The sequence below is a fragment of the Hirundo rustica genome, chromosome 2 (assembly GCF_015227805.2).
Source record: "Hirundo rustica isolate bHirRus1 chromosome 2, bHirRus1.pri.v3, whole genome shotgun sequence".
Lineage (NCBI taxonomy): Eukaryota > Metazoa > Chordata > Aves > Passeriformes > Hirundinidae > Hirundo > Hirundo rustica.
The window spans coordinates 103,303,907-103,323,398 of NC_053451.1; the positions used below are offsets into that span (position 1 = coordinate 103,303,907).

Genomic DNA, 19,492 nt, shown 5'->3' on the forward strand with positions numbered 1-19,492 from the left:
GAAATTTCTGATTTTGCTTAGTACTTTCTGCTTCATGATGCCTTTGCAGATGCTATTATTTTCATGGTTGCTCTAACCCAAATCTCCTCCTATCTTCTTCTAATCTGTTCCTTCTCACTGTTTAGTTTGTCTAATCTTTCTAGCTTCCTTCTCTTATTTCTATATTCCTGATACCTCAGCACAGTTTGGAAGAAGGAACAGTAAGAAAACTCCATCATAACTAAAAATAATTGTTCCCTTAGAAACATGCTTTCCTGAACTGTTAGTTCTGTCCATCATCTTTCTGCATGGTGTCGTAGGGTCAGAGCAATATTGGATCTATAAAATGCATCATGGAACAGTATAAAGGTGACACTGAAGCCCATGATGATAACTTTGCTTTCTGTCTTGCCACATCAAATCCATGCTGCACCTGGCCTGTGAAGTTAGGGGTTGATTTTTCAGGCGACGTTAGCTGGTTTCTGGACATAATAGCTCCTCTCTGTGACCAAGTTCTGATAGACGGGCCTGGAGGATGTGGCCAGTGAAGGAGGATGAAACTTTGACCTATTGATTCTTCTGATGCACAGGAGCCCATGTGCTGCCAGGCTCATGTGTCACATCAGCACCTGTTTATTTCTATTATGTGACAACTTTTTTCCATTCTTCCTCCCTCCCTTTCAGTTTGGGGTTTCCCACGTTTTGACTGTCCCATTTCTTCGGTGTAGCTCCTGATTATCTTCCCTCTATTCTTTAAACACATGAATGAAGGATTTTCCACTGCCAAGATTAATCAGATAGCTCATGATTTGAAACAGAAATGGGGCTGCCTAAGCAGTTCTAAATATGGTAATATTTCAAAATTCACTCAATCCCCATGTTAGAAGTAAAAAAAATAAATTCTTTTCCAGCTTTTCTGCAGCAGCACCAGTAATGTTCATTAGACTTTATGGGAACAGATGTGAATTCTTATGTTCAGAGAGCTTTGAAATATTCATTCCTCATCATATTTATCCCATCTTATAATTTACTAAAATTACTTGAAATTAGAGGTATCTTGCAAAAATTCACGGCTGTAACCTGTGTCATTAACAATTTTATAATTGTTTCCTATGATCACTAGTCTTGTAATAATAATTTTAATCTGCATCCAAATTTTTACTTCAACTCGTAGTAAATTAGTATTCCACAGGGGTGAGTGGAACTGGGCTTCTTCATGCTAAGATTCACACTTTCAGAATTTTAATTTTTTTTTTTAATTTACAACTTTACAAAACATAGTTGAATGAGAAAGGCAATTTTGGCAGCTTCTGCAAAGGAACTCAGATATAAAGAAAAACATCTTTTGCATTCAAGTAGCACTTATTGATTCAGGAAATAAAGTTATGCCTTATTCTTCTGCAACACTTTGGAATTTTTACTATTTCTTTATTGTTCATGCAATAATGGAAAGACTTACAGTGATTTCACTGAGGGGAATTTTAAACTATGTTTTAATGCCACATCCAAATAAGAAAGCATTTTGGAAATGCTGCTTCTGCATTTCAGTCCCAAAAGTTTGTCTCAGTTTGAGCTTTAGTAAGGAGCTGACACATGTGGAGTCTTGCTGCTGAGATCGGTCTGTCCTGTCTCACCTAATTGTTAACTATTTACTTGGAAGCAGTAAGACTTGATACTTTTTGAAAATAGTGCCAACATGTGTCCGAGAGTATTTCTACATGAAAAATCCAGTAACATTATAGTGGTGCTTGAGTGACTTTAATGAATGGAGGAGAATGAAAGTAAAAGTTTGAATTATTCCTACAAATGGATTTTCCAGCATATGCACTCATCTCTCAGCCAGTGGTCATAATTGTTATGCCTTAAGACAGTAGGGAAGTTTTGGTACAATTGCCAATAAGTATACATTTAAAATATTTTTGTTTTATTCTTAAAAAAAATGATGTGGATAAAGAAGTTATCTTAGTTAATTTGCATGTGCTTTCTGATCCTGATTCATGCAGAACCTTGTTGTGAATGTGATGCTAAAACAGTTGGGAAGCTACTACACGTGGAGTAAGCCAAGTGCAGATATAAACAGTTTTGTTGACTTTCCTAGACTCCTGCATTTTATAGTTTGGAGGAAATGACCATTTTCCTTTCCAAGCCCAGGAGGGAGTGTCCTTAGATGAGAATACTATGTAGTCTTTTTGACCAGTTTAAAAAACCAGAGACTGTAGTAGTTAGGATCAATGACCAGAAGAGCCTAGTACACATGCATGTGTAGTGTTTCCAAAGTTGGGAATCTTCTTCTGCAGAACAGCACCTCAGTGAAATTTGGTGTAATATTTCAATAGCTGACATGGCATACTGACAGATAACTTTTATCAGTCTGTTTTGATTCCATCATAGCATACAGAGTAATAGCAAAACCCCACTAACTCATGAGGATTGTACACGAGTAAGAGAGTCATTAAAGTGGATGTGCTGACTTTCACTGTTGTATCAATAAAAGCTTGCATTTCAGTAGACAAGCAGTTGTTGGAGACATCATTCTGCAGCAGGGGTTGTAAACAATTTGCTTCCATATAAATAGACGTGACCTCTAACTGCCAGAATCGTGATGATACACACATTGTTTCTAAAATGGTATATAATCTTTCCCACTGTTTCTCTGACAGGCTTTGCTCGTAATCTCTCTGAAGGAAGCAATGCTAACTATACAGAATACGTGGCTACCAGATGGTACCGCTCACCTGAGCTCCTGCTTGGGTAAGTACAGTTTGAGAACTGCCATAATAAATCTTCACTGATTCTATACAGTTTTTCAGTGCCTTTTGTAAGCTTTGCCTGTGGAGATCTGTGTTTGATTTAAAGGCAAGATTTCAAGAGGCTTCCAGATTTTCATTCATTTTTGTTCATTTCCAGTAAGTCAGTATGAATCATTGACATATTGACCTGTCTTGAGCTGAGCAGTGTTTAACTGATTAAAATATTAGGCTGAATTATAACAGATGTACTTCCAGCTGCTGCACCCCCATCCCCAGTTCTTTCAGAAGAGGTTTTCATGGTAGTCTTCTAGCCTGGAATGTTCCATCAGCCCTCTGGGGACATCACACAGCAATGGCAGTACAGCTTTCACAATGCAACATCTCCAGTTATCTTCATCCTTTAAGTCAGAACTATATTAGGAAGACATTTTTTGCTCAGAGGTGGTGAGGCTCTAGCACATGTTGCCCAAAGAAGTTGTGGGTGCCTCATCCCTGGCAGTGTCGAGACCAGGCTGGATGGAGCTCTGAGCATCCTGATCTAGTGGATCACCTGCCCAGGTGAGGGGGATTGGAGCAAGATGATCTTCAAAGGTCCCTTCCAAACCCAAACTTTCTATGATTCTGTGCTTTGATTTTCATTTGTAGTTATCTTCTGCCAGCACTGCTGAAGTCACTCAAATGGATGGTGCTAGGCTTTCACTAGTTAGGAAGCATTTATTGAAGTAGGCTGTATAAATCATTTTAACAAAACACTGAGAGGTGTTGCAGTGACTGCAAATGTATTAGTTACAGGAGTAGCCTCAGAAAAAAAAATTTTTTTTACTCCTTTATTCATCTCTAAATGAATACAGACTCTGTTTTCCTCTTTATTCATCTGAGCATTTTACTACCTCACAAGGTAAAATAAATTTTGAGGTACTAAATGAACAAATTCATAGGACCCAAAAGGGCAAATGAAGAGGGGGAAAAAAAAAAGTGGAGATCTATGCTATGTGATCTCCCCATTACAGTCAAGTTATCAGAGCATAAATCTAAACTGCGTGAATGCTCTCATAGAATACAATTCTAATATACTGTGCATGTGTATTTATATATACATATTCTTAAAATACGGAACTATTGGCCACAGGATGAACCAAAAATTTCTGCTCACTCCTAAGAGTCTTTAAGCACTGTGTTAAGTGCTCCTGGGAAACAAATCTTTGTTGGAACCTTTGATTAACACTGAACTAGATTTTTTTTTTAACAGGTAAATAATTAAGTAATAATTATTCTGTCAATAAAGTCATCCTAGTATTCCCAGAGCTGTGCTCATCTTAATCAAATTGGATTTTTTATGTGCATAATAGCATCTTAAAGTTGCCATTAAAAACTCAAAGCTCAATTTTTCATGTTTTGGAGAAAATAGTAAAGCTCCCAGTGAAGTGTATATGTGCATATATAAGTATTAAAAAAAGACTTGTAAAAACAGCATCAATTGTGACTTTTTTAGATACATTTTTTTTCTGTCTCTAGTAGGAATGAGTATTTAGGAAGAAAGACATGAAAAGCTTGACAGACATAGTATTAGTCTGACCTGCAGTTTTTGAAACTGTTTTGTTGGCAGAGGAAATTTAGCAGAAATTATGTCTGTTTTGTAGTTGAGTAAGTTTGATTAGCTTGTAAAGAAAGGGAGGGGATTTGTGTATTTAATGTTTCAGTTGTGCTGGTGTATGTTTTTAAAGCCAAGTTTTTCTGGCACAGTGATGTCTGTTTCTTGGCAATCCTGTTCTATTTCCAGGCATTCATCTTTCCCATTCCCCCTTTCTTTACATTTACCAAATCTTTATAAGCATCTAATATTTAAGTCTTCACCGGTTTATTAAATACATTCAATTTAACAAATACAGTTTTACTTCTTCAATTTCTAAAATGTGTCCCAGAGAGGTTTTTGTTTAGTGATAACATTCAAGACTTAAATTTCAGGAGAGGAAAGAAATTGCACCCTAATTATTCACAGTACATCTAAAATGTACTCACTTTGGAGAGCCTCAGGTAACTGCTATTAGTGGAGCAGTCTGTACCCTTTGATGACAAAATATTGCTAAAAGCCAGTAGATTTTAAAGCATGCTAAATTACTAGGTAGGAAACATGTTTTGGAGAATCTAATATGTGCAGGCATAGACTGTAGTGCTTCTATGATATGGTCTGTCTCTCCTGTAGGAGTTATTTCATTTGTCCAGCCATGTCACTCCTGCAACAAATAAAATAACACCTATAGGACAGATCTGACAATCAGCAGAAAAGAAGTCTTGAGTTTGCCTTTTCAAACAACATCATTGCAGTTTGTGCTGCCTTAAGAAATGGCTATTTTCTGATTTGTTTCTCTTGGACTACAGAGTAAATAGTGAGAAGTTCTTAACTGTACTTCAGCTTTATTCTTGAGAGCAAGGGAAGGTAGTGGTCCATGCCTCAAAGGAGTTTCAGCCCATCCCTCCCTTGTAACCCTAGCTTGTTCTACAGTGCCCCCATCTACAGCAGCCTTTTCCCCATTTCACATTTTAGTGGAGAAAACTGTGTATTAAAGGAGTTGCCAACAAAGACTTATTTGGGGTTTTGTCATAATAAAAGGGTAGGAGTTTTACCTGCACTCTCACTGTTTTGCCTACAGAGCCTCAGTTTCCCAATAGAGGCACAGAAAGAGCAGATCCTTGGCTTTGGAGTCCATTCTTGCTTGTGTCGCCTTGTGCACTGAGAAAAAAAAACTAGGGCTTACTTGTCATTCTGACCTAATGGGTGGGTTGGGCTAGCACCATCCTAGAAAGGTCAAACATTGAGTCTCTCAGCAAATCCACAGGAGCCACTGTGCAGGATTAGAAAGGAAATTATGAACCCCACTGAGTAGTAGTGGTACTTGAGGAGTTGTGACATGGTCTGCTTTGCCTCTGGTGGTTCCTTGTCAGCAGTCTCTTCCAGTGGGGCAAACTTCTGGTTTTGAGATGGTTCTTGTGAGAGGGCTACAGTGTCTCATGGCACTTTCTCTAAGGCAGAAGTGGTTCTTGAAGTTTTGATGCCCTACTTGAGCTTTCCCAGCTACCACAGAGTCCTGCAGCAGTCAGCTCAGTGAGCCTGTGGTTTCACTCAGGCTATTGTCCAGCTGGAAATGCTTTCTCACCTTCACATAGCCAAATCACCATAAGGGTTTATTGTTCCCTCCACAGGTGAAGTAAATAATCATGAGTAATCAGTGGGGAAGAGTGAAACTTCTTTTGTTATTGCTGTTTGAAGATGTTCTTTCTCTAAACATCATTAATCAGCAGCATAAGGAAGGAGTGAAGAACAGATTTAGGATAGGATTTGTCACCTGCAACTCTTGGTGCTGTCTTATTCCAGAAAGCTGTAACTTAAATCTCTTGAAACAGAGTTTGAGTTACTGGATTACCAGTTTCAAAAAGAAGAGACTCAGTGAAATATGTTTTCAGTTCAGTCTTTATTCCAGTCTTTTATATATTTATTTATTTATTTATTTATTTATTTATTTATTTATTTATTTTTTAAATGTGAAAAGTCATTCTGTAGAATTGGAACATTGGAAAGACATTATTGGAATAATATGGGTGTTTAAAATTTGGGTGTATAAAAAAGAGTTCTCCCCAAACCCCAACCAGTGGCTTTGCTGCTAAACACGAATTACTTTATGATGCTTTCATTGCTTCCTCACTTGTTTTTTCTAAGGAATTTTCTAAGGAATAGTTTTCAGGAGCACTCGCTGTGCTCTCGCTAATTAAAACTTTTGTGTATAATTTTTTAATATATTTTTTCATTCTCACTAATTATTTTTTTATATCTATAAAGGCTGAAATAAAGATTTCTTAGAATTTCTGTACTCCCAGTGGCCAGACCCAGTATACCCATCCACCTATTAAACACAATCAAATAAGAAAGGTAAAGCAGGAACAGAGTGCAGGCATGAGCCCTGGAGAGAAGGGAGGTTAGTGGTAGTTTAACTGTGAGTGGAGAATGCTTTGCAGTCAAAAAGATTATTCTTGTGTGTAAGATTTTTCAAAAAGAACAAGGTCCCTGGGGGCACTTGAGCATTCCTCTCCTGGCTTTTCAAGCAGTGATAGATACATCAGGAAATCTAGGGCAGAAACAGAGGGCTTGGGTTTTGAGGTAGTTTGCTTAATAACGAAGTTTATTTTTCTGTGTTGTGAGGAAGCATAGCGTGGGAAATACGGCCAATAAATTGAAGCAGCTCTGTAAGAAGGCAGTGGGTGACAAACACTTTATTTTGGCTCCACAGAGCCCCTTATGGCAAGGCTGTGGATATGTGGTCTGTGGGCTGCATCCTGGGCGAGCTGAGCGACGGGCAGCCCTTGTTCCCTGGCGAGAGTGAGATTGACCAGCTCTTCACCATTCAGAAGGTGCTGGGCCCACTGCCAGCCGAGCAGATGAAGCTCTTCTACAGCAACCCACGCTTCCACGGCTTGCGGGTAAGAGAAAGCTTTGTTCTTTTTTCTTATTTACTTGTGTAAAGGTTCTTTTCATTTACATTCTGCATTATCTACTGCCTACGTTTCTGAGTAAGTGGAGGATATATAGATTATAAGGCATTCATAAGTCAAAGTGAAATTCTGATTACACCAGAAGTATTATAAATACATTTGTTTTCTTGTTAAAAGGTGTTTAAAGATTTTCTTTTGTTTCTTCGATATTTTTGGCATGCAATTTACCTCTTATACCCAGTCTAACATTGCCCTGCCAGGATTGCACTGTAAAGTTCAGTGACAAAGTTCTGTAAGTTCAGGTTGTGGAAAATTCAGGACTGCTGTCTTCAGGCTAGTTTGTTGGAAAATATCGGAGCTGTAGGTGCTACTGTCATGGCAGAAGAGCTTTCTGCTTTTTGACTTATATTCCTGGGGAGTTTATGTAAGTCTCATGAGTAAAAAAGCTCTTCCTACTGACAGCATTGTTCTTTTCAATGGTTTGCCAATATAATATAGTGACAGAGACTCACCAGCCTGAAGATCTGTGCAAGCTGGTGTATGCAACATGACAAAATACCAGAATCAATAACTAAGTAGTAGCTCTGTTACTTTTAACAATAAATGGTCAGTGATTGTACTCATGTTTCCTTGTAATTCAGTTTTGGTTGTCCTTTCTTTATTGATGAAGGTTGCTTGGAAAGGTGAGTTTATGATCTTGATAATATTCTGAATTCATTCTTGTAAATCATATAAAGAGACATATGGAGGTTTTAGGAGACTTGATCTGTGCTAAAGACTCAAGATGGGAGTTTTATTCTGAGAAAGAGAAAATGTGAGAATATGAAAGGGAGTGAGTGGGGACATAGTTAAAACATGCTCAAAGTTGCCATAAATTTAGTTTGGCTGATAATGATAAGAGAAGAGTTGGCTTAAGGTGTTAAGGTAATTATTTGAGGTATAAGGATAACTAAGACTTTTGTTGAAGTTTGTAGACGCTTCAAGAGTGGAGGGTTTTAAAAAAAATTATTAGGCAAGCATTTCTTGCAAGGTCCCATTTGTATTTCACCCTCGTTAGAACAGTGGGCTAAATGTGATTTTTGTATGAGAAATTTGTAACCCCTTATGCTATAAGACAACCTTAAAAGTACATTTTTTCTGAACGTAGTGTAGTGCTTAATGGTGAAAGATTTTCTGTTGCACAGCAGATAGTAGGTATGCTGTGATCAAGCCAATTATTACTTACAGGCTGGATTTGGTGCTGGATATTCTCAAAATAGTAACTAGCCCAAGACATGGAATTTTTTATCCATATGCTTAGACTTTGTCAATTTCTACATTACGCTAAGTGAATACTACCATATTGTAAAACAGGATTACAAAAGTTCTCTTTAAACACTCCAGCATGGATCCAAATTTGCAAAGTTTGTCTTTTCTTTCTACTCATATCCTCCTTATATATGTATATAACACAGTTTTCCTCACTCCTGAGGTTTAGGGAATATTTAGTGATCTCTCTTCAATTCTTTGGAGGAGGAAAACATCCAGGGTATGTTGAAGACATAAGAAAGTAAAATAATATGGGATCAGAAATTACCAATAGGTTCATGACTTTACAGAAAAGTGTGAGTGGCAATGAAGGGCTATAAATATTTGTTCTACCAATAAGTTACATGAAGACGAACCACTGGTGCTTTGCATGGCTTCAGCACATTTTCCTGTTTCCCTGATAATTCTAGATATGAAAGCTTCTTTATGGTTGTCACTCTACAGGAAGACACGAATATTTTACAATTTGGTTTATGTTAAAATTGGAGAAAGCGTGGAAGCCTTGTTTTGCCTAAGTTACTGTTTAAGATCAATATAGCAAACTTGGACTTTAAAAAATTCTCAATTATTAGTAAGCCACTTCAATGGCTTACTCAAAATAAAGCAAAGTCAAAAGAAAAATACAGGGACTATTTAGAAATAAAAGCATTCAAACTAATGTTCTTCCATTTTTCTTCAAAGTTCACATCATGTGAATTTTATGAAAAGCAATACTAGTACAACTAATGGATGCCCACAGCAGTGTGCACTGCTTCTCTTTGTGTTGCCAGCAGCATGATCACAACAGTAACCCTGAAACTTAAACCTTTGAGCCTTTGCCTTTTTTCACTAAAAATACTTGGGAATTGTTTGTTAATGTTTAATATTTAATTAGTACTGTATTTGCACTCTCAAATTCTTTCTGAGCTATTTTAACCTTTTTTTTAATAAATATGTTACTTATGTTACTTCTGAATCTTTTTTAAAACTCCTGTCAATCATAATGCCACAAAAAAAAAAAAAAAGTTGATTATTTCTCACTTGAGAGTGGTTTCTTGGCTGCTGTAATAATCAAGAATACTCCCTTTGGTTGACTAGATGCTTACTACACATCAAGAGCTATTTGTTTCACTGTAATATTTGGTAGTTTTCATAAACCACTAACTTTTTCAGTGCTTATGTCATTAATGATTCCCATTAATTACATGCCTTGATTCACTAGTTTCTGCTTTTTGAACCATTGTATTTGTGTATTACCTTGTTTACATGATCAGTATATTTACAGTGTATTTTTTGCAGTTTCCAGCAGTCAATCATCCACAGTCTTTAGAGAGAAGATACTTGGGAATTTTAAGTGGTGTATTACTTGATCTTATGAAGGTAGGAAAATGTCTTTCATTTTCTGTCTGTAGTACATAGGAAAATATATAAGTGACTTTTTACCTTTTTTTCATAATGCATCTTAGAGGGACTTGGAAAGTCCCTTTTGGGGTATTTTGATTCCACCTTTGTAGTAAGGCTTGGTATTTCCTAGGAATCATGAAACTACCCCTTGCAAATGCCAGGAGGGTCTGTTCAATTTAAACTGATTTGATAAAGGGTATGTAGCCCAGACAAAGCGGCATCACCATCCTTTGCAGGCTGTGCATTCACACTGACATGCATGCAGAGACACTGACTGCTGGAGTGTGAGCCCTCAACCCATCATATTTAGATACACCCACAGAGTCTTGGGCTAACCTGAGTTGTTTTTCATTTGTTGTTGGGTAGCTGTGAGGATGTGCGCAGTTACTGACAGAGATTGACACGTGGGAGTTTTGGGTTTTTATCCAAACTCTTAATCTGCTTGCTGTCATCTCTGCACAGTGTCTGTGTTAGGCTATTCTTCAGTCCTGTGTTGTAACAAGTCAGGTAGTGGCCAGACTAGGTTATGGTCCTGAGAGTTCTTCTTATGGGGAATCAGAATTCCCCACAAAAACATTGTGCTATGATTTCTGCCATGCTCCTGGATATGGAACACATGTTGTTGTCCTTACTACTGTAATATAAAAACACCCCCATGGTAAGCTGCAGTGCAACCCTCACATCCTTTCTTCCCCAGTAAGCTAAAGAAAGAAGTCATAGTATCCAAAATTAGGTTTAGAATCACAGAACCACCTAAGAATTAAAGGCAATATGGGACACATATGAAGCATGGATATGGCTAATCAACTCTGAATGAATTCTGTGATCCCAAACCCCTCTGCACTAGTTGTCTTGAAAAACAAAGATGCTTTGGAATATACTTGGGTGTTTACTTACTTTTAATAGTATTGTACCCAGCAGAAATCCACCAAATATGCTCTACTCTTTTTGAACACAGCCAGTTCAAATCCCTTTGATCTCCTTGCCTTATGAAGAGAGTCAGGCTTTTATCTTGGTTTCAAGGAGTCTGCAACATTATATACTCCAGTGTCTATGATTATTATTTTTGGTATTATACTCTCTCCTCTATGTTCTAATTCACAGAAATTTTTTTCATAGTTAATTGTAGTTCAAGATCTGGTAGCATATATTGCAGAACAGAAACTTCAATATAAGTCTTAATACCATCGTTACATGTACTGGGGGAGGATTTATTTTAATTTTATCCTAGATTTTATGTTATATCTCAGTATATTTTAGGTTATTTTGATATGATTTAAAAGTTTCAAGGTTGTGAAATGAAGCACTTGAGTTTTAGGGAAACACAGGTTTCCAAATAATTTCATTCTTTTCATCTTTTCTGTCTGTGTTTCTGCCTACAAGGTGAGAAAGGTCAGAATTTCTGTAAAGGGGATATTTTGTGTCTGACATGCATTTCTTAATTCAGGAATTGGAACCTTGTTAAGCAATGAGCTGAAGCTTACAAGGAGGGAACAGAAGGGACTTGTGTTAAATTGCATGTTGCAAATGCTGCACATACTTTGTTGTGTGCCTGTCTCTTCTGCAGACAATGGACAGTCTGACACATGTCCACACTTGTTGTGCTCCTCATTATCTGCATTCCCAGGGACCTCAGGTCAGATTACTAGATTACTGAATAACCCACGCTTCAATTTATGCCAGCTGAAGTAGGCAGTTATTAATATATATATCTGTTTAGAGAGCATTTCTGGACTAGATTAATGAAGAGGCACCAAATTGACCTTGTTGCTTTGGTGTTGCTCCAGTCCTCCTCTCTCCTTCACAAGTCATGCTGGTTTGCAAGCATTAGAGAGTTGAGAACTGGTTTTGCATGTTATGACTTGGGAAAAAAAGACATTGAGACTCTATTTTTTATATCATCTGCCACTCAATTGTCTCTGCCATTCAGCACCAGACATGCATTTCCTCTGAGCTTCCATCTGCTAAAGAGAATATTTGTAGAACCCATTCTTTTTACCCTTGGTTTCCTTCACTTGCCTTAGCTGGACTTTGGCCTTCTGAAGTGGCCTAACCTTTGTGCTAATACACTGCTTTTATAGTCCACCTTTGTATCCTGGCTTTCCCTCTGGTTCTCAACACACTTCTGTTTCACTTTTTTGTTCAGTAGGAAGCCCCCTGTTCAGCCAACCTGAACCTATGAAAAAGATTACTTCTATACAATAAGATGCTTTGTTCCTGAACTCTCAATAAATTTTCCATAAAAATCAATGACTGTCCTGGACATCTTTCCTCTTATGGTAGTTTTTCAGGAGATTCTACCCAGTAATTCCTTATAGAAAATGGAATTTGCTCTCTGAAGTCCTGAGTCTTATCTCTGATGTTTATCTTCCCACCTCTTCTTTCACTCCTAACAGTAATCATCTCATGGTTGCTACAGCTGAGAGTATCTTCTCTGATCAGATTTCTCACAAGCACTTTACTGTTGTTGAGCAGCAGCTCGAGTTAACTGAAGTCTCCCCCTTGGCTAATTTGCCTCTCCAGCAGCTGCACTAGGAAATTTCCACCAACAGAGTCTAGAAATCTCCTGGGACATGTACACAGGCTGGATGTCAGGATAGCTGAAGTCAGCTGTGAGGATGAGGATCTGTGAACAGACATTTTTTTGTTGTAGAGAGTTTTCCTTTCCATCACCTTCATGCTCCTCAGTGCATCGTTGGTAACAAACTCCCACCATAACATACCAAATGTTGTTTTCCCTTCTAATCCTGACTTGGAGATTGTCAATGGATAAACCTTTTGTTCCATGCTGACATTGGATATGATCCAGGGAATCACTTATATGGAGTGTTACTCTTCTGCCTCTCCATCTCCTTCCTTCTGAGACCAGTTGTACCCATCAGTGACCATGCCTCAGCCATGAGCCCAATCCCACTGTTTCTCTGGGATTCCAGGCAAATTCCCAGCCTTGTGATAACCTGTAGACTTCCAGTTCTCCTTGCTTGTCATCCAGCCTGTGTAAGGTACTGTACAGGCACTTGTGAGAAGCCTCAGAACATCTTCTCTCCTTAAGGGGAATGTAGGAATCACTTGTGACCTTCTCATGTTTGTTCGGCCTTTTGAGCCACTGTAGTGATGAGCACCAGAAAAAAAGGGGGAAATAAGTTGTTAATCATTCAGTCCAGCTTGTCACTTGAGAAAGAAAGATGCAGCATACTGTGTGACCAAGCTGCACAGGAGTTTGGTTTGCCACTTGCTTTGTTTCCTGAGCATTTTCACCTTGAAGTGCAGGGATCCTGTGAAGGGAAAACCAGTTTGTGGTCAAGGGGCTGAATATGGTGTTAATGCAGTCTGTGTGTGTGTGTGTATGCATGTGCTTAGACACACATGGATCTCTTCTCTCTTAAACATATACAACCCTTAAGAAATAGCTGGGTTTTATACCTAATAGCCATTCAAACTTTTAATTTTTCTACTAGTCATGCATGTTTGAATATTTCAATGTAAGCTTTGTGTTGCTCTTTTCCTGCAAGAAACCTTTCAAACTTCCCAAAATACCCAAGCTCATGTTTTCAGTTTTGTGATAAAATATTTTCTACGTATCAGGAAGTGTCTTTGTTTAGAATCACAACTTGATCTAACAGAATTATAAGGCAAGTGTTATTCTGAATGCATTGTAAAAAGTTTAGAGAATTCTTTGAAAATATGGGTGGACTTTAACCCTATAAGCTAAAAACAGAACTCTTACATTTGTATATTTTTAAAAATACTAACTTTAAAATAATGTTTGTTTTTGCATGAGAATGTTCCCATATGGTTGTTTTTGTTTGTTTGTAAAGCCTGTTTCATTGTAGCATTTTATTACTGGTAAATTTAATATTTTTGATTCAAAACAATGTTGTAAGGTATATCCTGAAAATTATGTTTAAAATACATATATTTAAAACGTAATACATATATATAAAACATATTTTAAAAGTTGTAGATATCTTTGTATTTTAAACATACTTTCATATATGTGTACATAACATTATACACATATAACACATATATGCATTTATTTTGTATATGTAATTTAATGCACCATGAAATTATTCTAGCAGTGACATCTAATCCCAGAAACTCTGGAGATTAAAAAATTATCCCAAAAATTTTCTTTATTTTGTTGGGGTTTTGTGGGTTTTTTGGTTGTTTTTGTTTGTTTGTTTGGGGTTTTTTTTTGTTGTTTGTTTGGTTTGGGTTTGGTTTTTTGGGGTTTTTTTCTACTAATGTAAATACGGATACTAACATTTAAACTCTGGGATTTGTTTTTTCAAAAGAACTTGCTGAAGTTAGATCCAGCAGATAGATATTTGACAGAACAATGTTTGAACCACCCTTCGTTTCAAACCCAAAGACTCTTGGATCGCTGTGGGAGTTCACCTTCACGGTCAGCTAAGAGAAAACCTTACCATGCAGACAGCAACAGTTTATCCAACAGGTAAATGTAGTCTTGTCACTGTTATCACTGACATTTGCTCTGCCAGTCAGGGAGTTGTTGTGGTGCTCAATGCAGCATCACCTACAAGAGAGGTGGTTGTTTGACAGCGTAGGCACACTGAGACATGGTGTATGCTGTTCTGTGTTGTCTCACTGAATAAAGGAAGCACACATAGTATTTACAGCTGCACAAGCTGAAATTTTTGCTGACTTTCTACATCAGGCTGAATGCATCTTAAAAAACAATAAATCAATGTTGAAGCCATTTCTGCATATGACAAGAATAATTGGGTGGTCCACCTTAAAAAAAAGTTAGCCTTTTCCTTGAACAATAGGAATTTTGTGGCTTGGAAGATGCCCAAGATTCCAAAGGAATGCTCTTTTCTTTGGAATGCTACCACTGCTGTATATGTACAAATCTGTCCAAGATTTTGATATTCAAAAAAGCTTAAAGTTCACACAGATTTGTAGCAGCTAAATGTCCTGAAAATTGTGCACATCGATCACATTCCAAACTGGAGAAGAGCAGAATTTTGCCTGCAGTTGCAGTTGTGGATTGGATCCAGTCTATTTGACCTCAGACTCAAAGCAGGATGTGTTTGTTCAGTGACTCCCTTGCTGGACCCACATAGCTTGAGAGAAGTCACTTAATGCCTCAATGAACCAGGTTTACTGGTGGATAAAATACTTTAGTACAAAAGCTTCATGTTATTGTTCTGATAAATGCGTTCATAAAAGGTCGCCCTTTGAAGTATGAAGAATATTTTAATATTCTATATGCAGGCTTTTAATCTTGGCCATGTTTTAATTTAGTTTATTTTGTGAGATTGAAACAATTGCTCCTCTGTTTTAAGACTGGGGATGATGACATTTACAATCTATACTTTTTCAAAAGACAGACACCAAAAAGTTTTAGCTGCCTTTACAGATGCTTAGAGTAATAGTTTTACCATTAGATATGTGGCATCAGAACAAAAACCTGCATCCACTGGAAACTTGTCCAAAAGGCTTGCCTAGTAAAAATACTAGCTTCTTCATATCTCTTAAATTTTAAAAGAATATACTTTCTGTTAACTGAAAAATATTTTAAATTGACATTAAAATTGCTGAAGTTTTAGAAACTGTAATTAAATAGCTGATGAGATCAATGGAAGTGGTTAATACAAAAATCCTAGGTATAAAAATGTCTAGCATTATCCAGTTATAATTAACAAAAAGATCAACAAAGGTACAGTGACCTCTCACTTCAACCCTCAGTGATATATCTGAATTACATCATAGATTTGTTACAGAAATAAGCTAATTGCTTATAGCCTGCCTAGGTCCATCAAGGCAAACAAGAACAGCTCCAGCACTGCTCAGTCTTAGCTAGTTTGCAGTGCCAGCCTAAGTCCAGAAGCAGAACTGGTTTAATGCCAGAAAAGCTGAGATGATAAATCCTGCTCCAAAAAAATCAGGCTCAGGGTTTGCAGGACCAGTTCATATCTCAGTCCTGTAATCTCAAAAGCAGAAGAGCTAGGAAGTAGAGTAGAGGTTAAGGACACAACCAAGTACCGCTGCATCAAGTCAGTCTGGTTGCAGACCCTTTCAGGTGCAGCTTTGGCCTGAGTTAGTGTACCAAAAACTGGGATAGTGCCAAGTTCCACAAAAGCTGTCTTCCTGTGGTAGACTTGGGTTGGTGTTCGGTGTTACAGGGCTTGCTCAGGCTCACTCCATTTCAAAATAACCTCTTTTCCCTCCTTTCCTCTCCCCTCTTCCTCAAACCAGGGATACACTAGATAGCCAGGAGCATTGATTGTGTCAGGGTTTTTTGACAGAGCTGACATATTTGATTGTTCTACCTTCCTTTGATGTGCCAGGTGTATTTAAGATTTTTTCGATTGACGCACAGCTAATTTCCATAATGTAATGCTTTACTTAGTGATGTACTCACATAGTACACTCATACATACATAAATGTGCAAATACATGTTGGAATTTTTATGATTAGATTAGATATCTTCAGGGGTTTTGTCAGCAAAATCATTAACCAAAGCAGAATTTGCCATCAGATTATAACCAGGAACAACAATGTACGAACGCTTGCAAATCTGTTATTTTAGTGAAGCTTCTGGTGCCTCAGTTGGCAATATGTGATCTTACTGCAGTTAAATTTTGTGGTTTTAAATGGCAACTGCATGGGTGTACTTTTTTGAAGTTATTAATACGTTAATAAGTGATCTGGTATACTAATGCTTCTTTATGCATTTTAATATAGAAATCAAGCCAGCAAAAGTTCTGCTTTGCAGTCACACCACAGATCAAACAGCAAGGATTTGCAGACACTAGGGGCTGGCGGGCCAAGAGAAGAGGGGCTTCCAGCAAATGAGAGCTTTTTAAATGGAAACCTTCCTGGACCTGCACCTGCACCTAGTCCAATGCACGCAAAAAAACCGAGCAACACACCCGGATCTGGCAACAAGGATATAGCCAATAATAACATGCCGCATCTTCTCAGCCCAAAGGAACCAAAGGGAAAAACAGAGTTCGATTTTAACGTGGACACCAAAAGTTCTGATGGTTCAGGCACAAAGTACCTGAAGTCTAACGCCAGATCTCAGCAGAACCGGCACTCCTTTATGGAAACTTCCCAAAGCAAAACCGGGACGCTGCAGCCCGGCGACAAGCACAGTCGCCACAGCTACATCGACACCATCCCACAGTCTTCTAAGAGTCCCTCCTATCGGACAAAGTCCAAGAGCCATGGAGTTCTGACAGACTCAAAATCCGTGGGCAACCTCTCTGAGGCCAGGGCCCAAGCTGCAGAACCAAACACCAGTAGGTATTTTCCATCCAGCTGTATGGACTTGAACTCTCCTACCAGTCCGAGCGCTCCCCGGCACAGCGATAACAGAACTATGCTCAGTCCGTCCGCGAGGAATAACCGCAGCGAGGGTACCCTGGACACCCGAAGACCGCCAACAAGACACTCCAAAACAATGGAGGAGTTAAAACTGCCAGATCACATGGATGGAAGCCATTCCCACTCTCTGTCTGCTCCACATGAGTCTTTTTCCTATGGTCTAGGTTATACCAGTCCTTTTTCTTCACAGCAGCGCCCTCATAGACACTCTATGTATGTGAGCCGGGACAGAGTGAGGTCAAAGGGCTCAGAGGGTGGCTTAAGCATAGGGCAAGGGATGGCAGCCAGAGCAAACAGCCTGCAACTGTTATCTCCACAGGTGCAGCATAAGTCACTCACAAGGTCTGTTGGCTCATCACGAGAAGACTGTACGGATGATTCTAATAGGGTTAGTCCGAAATATTGCCTCTTATTTGAAGGGTTACCTTCCTCTTTTTAACTCAGTGTGGGGGCAGTGGCCTGCTTTCTGTCTTCCGTTTGTTTCTTTGCAGTTATTCATTTATTTGTCTTGTAAGGCATGGGGATGTTGTTGGGTTTTTTCCTTCAGAAGGGCTGAATATTTCAAGGTGCTTTTGAAAAATGGACTATGAATACCATTATCTTAAAGTACTAAAATGTGAGAACAGAACAATTGTCTCTGAAGAGACAATTTCATTAGTTGCTTTTAGTCCTTGGTTACATGGCCTGATGTCATTTTTATTGTATCATTTTGCTTAATTGTCTTTCTCATTTGTGTTTTTATTTAGCTTTTCATGTATGTATTCTGTTGTGAATGCTAATGTTAATTTTTGAAGCCAATGTTTCATTCAGGCATAGCAGGGCATTAGTGCTGAAATACCCTAATTTACTAGAGAAATATCAAAGCTTGCAATATTTCTTTAGATTAGTATGATTAAGTAACTGGGGTAATCTAGAGATTTTGTGATGTAGTGGCCACTGGTAAAGTGACTCCTCACAGTGGTTACTGTCAGTAGATACCTGGTTGTGTTTTTCTGTGAGCATTAAAGAGTGGAGGATGGGCTACTTCTGGTGTTGATTTACATTCGTAACACAGCACTTCTAAATTATCTCGTGTTTTACACATCAGATATGTAAAGAGGACTATTTGTCCTCAGAGCTTTAAATTCTTCTATTAACAAAATGGTACAGAGACAAATACAAAAATTAATGTTTATTTCTCTATGCCTATGCCTGTGATGAACTGACTTTTAAGGAGAGAACATCTAGTTCAGATCTGTTGACAAATTGAAAAAAATCAAAAGCTCCAAATAATATTTAAGGTCCAAAGATTATGGTTTACTCTGAGAAACTAAAGTACTCTGCCTACTTAGTAGTTCATCTAAGAAATGTGTAGCTGACCTAATAGGTCATAAATAGGTCATAAAAAGAGAGTTTCAGATAGTGATTGTCTCTTCAGTCCAGTAGAGAAAAAAAGACATTATGTGTTTTTTCATTCATAGCACATCTCCATTCAAGATTATGTCTAGCCGAACATTAAATACCAAAATATCAAAATAGAAGTGCAATGGAATAACAATTTTTAAAAAGCTATCTAGAAGGGATTACAGCAGCTCCATTTCAAAACCAGTTTTTTCCTGTCTACTTATTTTTCTGTCTCTCTCATTTCAGTCAAATTAAATGTTACTTATTCTTCAGGGTATTATTTGGAAGGGCTGCAATATCAGCATTTCAGTTTTTGATAATAAAAGGTCACATTACCTTGTATTCTTCAGTTCATTTCCTGCATTATGCAGCAGATAGTAATTTCAACTGATTTTATTTCCTACTGTTTAGAGGCCAGTTGTTTTTATTGGTTCATTCGTTGTCTTTGAAAATTGGTTCACAGATTTTTATTTTAATTAGCAAAATCGATGTGTATTGTAATGCTTATGTTTTGCTTATTTTCATTTGCTTTGGAAAGTCTGTTCATTCAAGATAAAGAACTTGCCTTTATCTATTATGGTCAGTCGCTTAGTGCTTTTAAATCTGTATTTCAACCATTAGAATTGTGAAAGGAAAATGACTTCTCTGAAATGGATGCTAAGTCTGTGAATTCACAAAGCTGTTTTTTATTTGTTTATACTGCTTTCAGTAACAAATCTAAATCAAATTGTCAATCTTCCTATGCCTCATAAAGGCATTTTCACAAAGAAGTCATTATTTGGCTCTTTACTATCCTCATTTTTCCCCCCTTTTCTACATTATACATTAGGAATCAGAAAATTCC

The 19,492-nt window shown here is 37.7% G+C and overlaps 1 protein-coding gene across 4 annotated transcripts in view; it reads left to right on the forward strand.

Annotated features, from left to right (window-relative positions):
* Window positions 1–19,492, forward strand: part of CDKL5 (cyclin dependent kinase like 5) — a 123,322-nt gene that overhangs the window by 85,153 nt on the left and 18,677 nt on the right. For all 4 annotated transcript variants that reach the window (XM_040091232.2, XM_040091241.1, XM_040091259.2 and 1 more), the window contains 5 exons: window positions 2,640–2,730; window positions 7,013–7,202; window positions 9,801–9,881; window positions 14,204–14,364; window positions 16,621–17,653. In XM_040091232.2, the coding sequence (XP_039947166.1) occupies window positions 2,640–2,730; window positions 7,013–7,202; window positions 9,801–9,881; window positions 14,204–14,364; window positions 16,621–17,653 (1,556 nt within the window). The remainder of the gene's footprint in view (window positions 1–2,639; window positions 2,731–7,012; window positions 7,203–9,800; window positions 9,882–14,203; window positions 14,365–16,620; window positions 17,654–19,492) is intronic.